Source organism: Labeo rohita, chromosome 23 (assembly GCF_022985175.1).
Source record: "Labeo rohita strain BAU-BD-2019 chromosome 23, IGBB_LRoh.1.0, whole genome shotgun sequence".
Classification (NCBI taxonomy): Eukaryota; Metazoa; Chordata; class Actinopteri; order Cypriniformes; family Cyprinidae; genus Labeo; species Labeo rohita.
Genome location: NC_066891.1, coordinates 9,222,323 through 9,228,322, shown reverse-complemented (window position 1 = coordinate 9,228,322; position 6,000 = coordinate 9,222,323). Strand labels below are relative to the sequence as shown.

At 31.4% G+C, this 6,000-nt stretch overlaps 1 protein-coding gene across 2 annotated transcripts in view; it reads left to right on the top strand.

Annotated features, from left to right (window-relative positions):
* The first annotated feature begins 373 nt into the window (after positions 1 to 373).
* LOC127154611 (inactive dipeptidyl peptidase 10) overlaps positions 374 to 6,000 on the top strand; it is a 70,775-nt gene continuing 65,148 nt past the window's right edge. For both annotated transcript variants that reach the window (XM_051096248.1, XM_051096247.1), the window contains exon 1: positions 374 to 542. In XM_051096248.1, the coding sequence (XP_050952205.1) occupies positions 504 to 542 (39 nt within the window). In that variant the 5' untranslated portion in view covers positions 374 to 503. The remainder of the gene's footprint in view (positions 543 to 6,000) is intronic.

The window sequence follows — 6,000 nt, the reverse complement described above, 5'->3', positions numbered from 1 at the left end:
TGGGCCAAACATAAATTAATTAGTTAAATAATTAATTAATATTTCCTTTCTGTTAATGAATAAGAGATTATTTATGCGTATTGCCATTATAAATAGTATGTCTGACAGTGGCTTTCCCTTTTTAAGCTACTCTCAATCTATCATTCTATATATCTATCTATCTATCCATCTGTCTATCTCAGCTCACTGTTAATCAAGCATGTACAGTGTGACTGATGCCTTAGACAAATTAAAAAAGGGGCAGAAGCCAGAAGCCGCGTGCTGTCTTGATTAATATCCTAGTTGTTCAATAGGCATCGACACTGTAACTGTGTGAGAGAGAGAGAGAGAGAGAGAGGAAGAGGGATGGCCAACTTTACACCATCCTATTAAAGGGATCCGCCAGTGGGGTGTGTAGAGCAACTTGCAGCACGAACTCAAACAAGGCTTTCAAGTGCTGGAAGAGCAGTGAACTGCATTAGGAGCTGGATCCGTGCTGAATTGGGGTGCCGAATCCTGCAAACATGATTGCCACCACACAGCAGAACATGACAACGGAGCTGGTAAACGATGCTAAACAGCATGTTTATGTTTTGCATGAGCAAAGACTAAATACAGACTGGGGATAAAACGGTTTTGATGCTGTATTTTACACATCTGTGTGAACTAGAGCCGCAGCAAAGGAGCGCGTGCACGTGCGAGATAATACAAATCCGTGCACGCGACCACTATTCTATTTTGAACTGCATCTAAGCTTGTTTCAACTCATTTATCCGTCAAAGTGCATTAATACACGTGCTTTTTCAGCACAGGTGTTGCTCGCATTGATTCGCCTCGGTTTTCATTCATACTTTCAGAGGAGCTGTCCGTATCCCTCCATCTGCTTCGTTCCGTTACACCAGTTACTACTGCAGTGCTTTCCAGTGACTCACTGATTAATTGAAGTAGGGCTTTTCCAAAAGGCTGTCGTTTTCAACTTCTTCTTAAAGGTTATAGCTGAGTTCGATATTTGTGTTGTTCAGTCGCGCAACTGAAGCTGACAACTGTCTTGAAGTCATGTGAATTCGCTGTGGAGATGGAAAGAGCTCTGGACGTTTAATTCTTGTTTAAAGGTTGGAAGAGCCGCGATAATGTGTAAGAAACCTTAATGAGACTCTTTATCCATCCTACACAAATATCTGCATAAGAGTCAATGACGTGACGAACGCTGTCCGGATCTTTTCAGAAACAGTTTTTCAAAAATAGTTTATACAAAATGATTCGAAAACCAACGTTTAAAAGTCATTTTTACATTACTGTAGGCATTAAAACAAAACGTCTAGAGGCTATAATTGTGTTTTGTTATATTAAAAAAAGTCGTATTAAAAAGCTAAAAAAGAACGAAATGATAGTTTGGAAAAATATTTAAAAAATATATTTAAAAAAAATAATAAGTGAAGACGTTTCCTTTTAAAATATTGTATTTTCTTTTAAAATAACATATTAAAAAACCGTTAAAAACCGCCAAGTCAGTGTTAACAAACCAACATGAAAGACGTTATTTTGTTGTCATGTGACTAAAGACCTTACAGCATGTTTGCTGTTTTCATGCCACAGTTAATCAAAATAAATAATTGCAAAACATCACTGTGATACAAATTTAATTCCTAAATCAATGTTAGTGTGACAAATATTTCCATTATATCTAGATATTTCAACATAGAAATAATCTTTTTATAGAGTGTTTTCACAACGCGTCATCAATCGGCCATATTGGCGGCACTGAATGTAAACAATCCCACTGAACTGAACAAAACTCACATATTTTGCTGATTATTGCTGCTGAGAATGGTCAATTATTGTTTTGTTTTGGGCTGTACTAATCGGTCGGACCAGGAAAAACATTTGCAGTCCTTACAGACTGTCAAAAGTTATAACAAATCAAAGAGAAGAGTGCAAAAGAGGAACAAAAGGCGTTTGTGGTTGGCCAAACTGAACCTGAAGATTTCCAGGGCAAGAATCTTGACAACATTCGTGTTTGTTCTTATCATTTCCAGTCAGGTAGGTGAAATGTTAAATAAATCTTAATTAATATTGCTCACATGTATCTTTACCACATATTAACTTTAGTTTGTCAAAATATTGTGCCCTTTCCTGCTTACTAAGTCCTTCTCTATATGATTTAGCAGCTTCCATACGTTTTTTCAGTGGTTAAAACGGCATAAATTAGGAGAACAATGTATTAAATAGTACATTAACCATACAATCCATGCTGTTGTTTACATCCAAGTATCACCAATATGGCCACGCATCCAGGTAACTGACCAAACCATGATGTAAGTGCAAACCCTCTGTAGTGAATGGGCTAGACTTCGGATTCATTAGCTTCTATAGGTAAATAACAGGAAGAATAACAAAGTGCAGTAAACTGTAAAACTATTTATGCTATACACTGTAAAATCCAATAGTTTACCTTACTTAGATATAATTAGTTATCTTTACTTAGTTGCTACTTAGTTGCTATACTTACTAGGTTTTATTAAGTTACAGCTACTTTTAAGTAAAACAGTTTACTTACTACTTTGAGTGACGCTTACTTAAAATATTCAAGTAGCCACAAAGGAACCAATGACATTAATAAACCAGTGAGAGGCAGCAGTGCACTAATATGTTGTTAATTTGCGAAATAACAACAGAAGAAGAAGAAAATAATTTTTTTTGAGGTGGCAAATGTTAATCTGCAGTTATTTTTCACTAGTTACCTTCAGTCATTTCCCAAAGTCATCTTGAATGTTGTTTCAGTACAACTATATATTTGAGAGAACATCACAAGCTGACTTCATAAATTGATGTTGATTTTCGTAAAATGTTGTTTGTGTATCTTATTTTATTTATTTATTTATTTATTTTTTACTTACCATTATAGTGATTAATGTTCCGTTTGGTTGGGCACTTGGAACTTTGCTTTTCTTATTATAATTTTCTTCCTATTGATGCAGCAATGCAACATGAAGTCACAATTTTTTGATTTCAAGGGAAGAAAAGTAATAAGTTGGTTGCTTTTAGAAAGTAACCTTCTAATTCTGATATTTTGATTTGCTAAATCTTTTAATTCTTTAGCGAATGTATTTTTTATATTTATTAATGATCTTTCACAATTTTATTGTTCTTCATAAACACCTTGAGAAACTTTATTGGGTTGAGACAGTCCTTTAATATTTGTGGTAATGTGCTCAAGTCAAAGACTTCAACATTCAGCACGTGAATCGCAACAATGGTAACAATTCAATTTTATTTATTTTTATTAATTGTGACAATAACCATTATATTATTTTATTTTCTCTTTTTGTTGTGTTACTACTGACAGAAGTCAGTAAATAAAATTAGCAAATAAAAACAACAACAGTAAAACAAACCAATTGCATAATTTATTCATGCCGCAGTGCACTCTGGGAGTCAGTGAGTAGCTATACTAAGTCAAGTGTAAGCCTAAAGTAAATGATTAAGTACCCACTACGGTTCTGTTTTAGTTACTAGAACTCTTGTGTAAGTAAACTATACTAACTAAGCATTTGTCACTACAACATACTATTCCTATTTCACTTTACTTAGTTTTTTTAAGGCAATCGGTTTGCATGCTTTTTTTAAGTAAGCCCAACTAATTAGATTTTACAGTGTACAAACCAGAGTGTTCATGAATACAATAATGAAATAAAATAATATTATAACAGCGTTTGATATAAACATAATTTATAATATAGGATTATTTTTCCATTATGGAAATTACAATATTGCTTAATTGTTTTGATGTGAAAGGTCCTGTAACAGTTTTGAATTGGGGGTGAAATATAACAGTTCACATGTTCTTGATAGGTTTCACCCATATAAATATTATTTCCACGTCTCTTTCAAATAAAGATTATATTCTCGTCTGTACTCCTTGCCGGGAAACCCAATCTCTTGATACTGTTGCTCCTGGTCAGTGTTTGCACAGTAATTCATGCTGCACTGATAAGCATGATCACCTAGCGAACGACGCTTATTTCTGAAATGTTTATGTAAGAGCCTATTCTAGAAGGTTGTTAGAGTGTAAGGGAGTGTGAAGGAGCAGCGTTTCTCCTCTTTGGTTGCAGATGACTCATGTGATGCATCTTTAACTGAAACATAATCAAATCACTCCCTCTCTTTGTAGTTTCCAGCTCATTTGCATATATTCTGCCTGGTGCCACAACCATAAAGAGCAACCTGCGTGCGTAGAGCGATGGCGATAAACGGCCAGAGAACTGCTGACATGTCAGAAATGTCACTGTGACTAAATGTTATTGTAGTTTCTGCGTTTGTGTTTGGGAATAAAAACAGCAACGATTAAGTAGGTGCATGATGCTATGACCGTCAATATAATAAGATAAGAGATATTATAGAAAAATGCAATGTGTAAATTCTATTAATCATTGTTTTTGTATTATATTAGCAAGGGTCTATGAAGTGAGTGGGACTGTGAATACAGCTCTGTTTCCAGCAGATAAGAAACACCAGGAGTAATTAGTTTCTTTTGCATTGTATTTCCCCCTTCACATCTGAAAACTAATGTTCTGCAGCATTCCTGTAATTAGTTTTTTTATATAACTACTGCACTGATGAAATTCAATGTGCAATTAGTGTGCAGATATTATTGAACACCACACATCTATTCATTTAAAGATAAAATTTCAATATTTTGTTTTTGCTTTCCCTAATGTTCTCACTTAATGATGTTCTTAGCCACGAATAATTAATTTCATAAGTGATCAATAACAGAGTGATTGCTGTGATAAAGTGAATAGTAATTTGGCTCAACTTTGCGTGATTTGAAATACAACCGTTTTATAGGTCAGCGATATGCTTTCAAACATATTTACAAAATTTCTGTTTGGTTCATTATGTGTAATACATTTCTAATGAGGAAAAATGACCTTGAGTGTGGCTTTAAAATGTTGGTTCATCATCTGAATGTTGAGTGACAGGAAATTATTCTATCTTCCTGATGGGAAGGTTTGAATTTACTCTCCTCATGTCAGAGCAACCTATGCTTGCTGACCTCAGCAAGAAAAGCTATACAGATCTGTCTCATTCAATGCATTGGACTGAACTTTCTGGCTAAGGGAAGACTACATTTTGCATTAAGAAGAATATTAAATTACAATATTCAAAATATTTAAAATAAATTGTAATAAATGTACAATAAATCAGAGACAAAAATATTGTTTATGCAGTTTTGTGATTTTTTTTAAAATTGCATTGAGTATAATATAATAAAATAATATAATATATCAAATAATATAAAATAAAATATAATGTAAGATAATATATTACAATTGGTGGTAACATTACATGATGGTAAACAATATATGAATAAAATTAGAATTAATAAAAAGTAATAAAATACAGTGTAAAATAATATATAATATAATATTATACTAAAATAATATAATATTTTAAACAATATAAAATAAAATGATATATAAGAAGATAATTATATGATAGTCATGTCATTTAATTTTATGTATAAAATAATACATATATAAAATAAAATAATACATAAAAGAAATATAACTAAAAATAAATATGAATAAAAAAGTAAAAAAAATAATAATATAAAAAAGTAAAAAAGAATATAATATTATGTTAATGATATAAAATAATACAAAAATATTAATATTAAGTAATTTAGTAATATATTAGTGTGTTTGACAAAAATATAATATGATATAATATGATAATGTGTGTGCAGATTCTTTTAGATTTGTAATTGCTCTGGATACAATATTATAATATAGTAAAATAATATCATTTAATGTAATGTATCAAATACAGATAGTATATTACAATTACATGATGGTAAACAATATAAAATAAAATAATACATAAATGAAATATAAATAAAAAATAAATCTTAATAAAAATGTAAAATATATAATAATCTAAAATAGCTGTGTAAATAATATAATATGATGTGTAAAATTATATAAAATAATATATAAATATTATTTAGACATAATATAA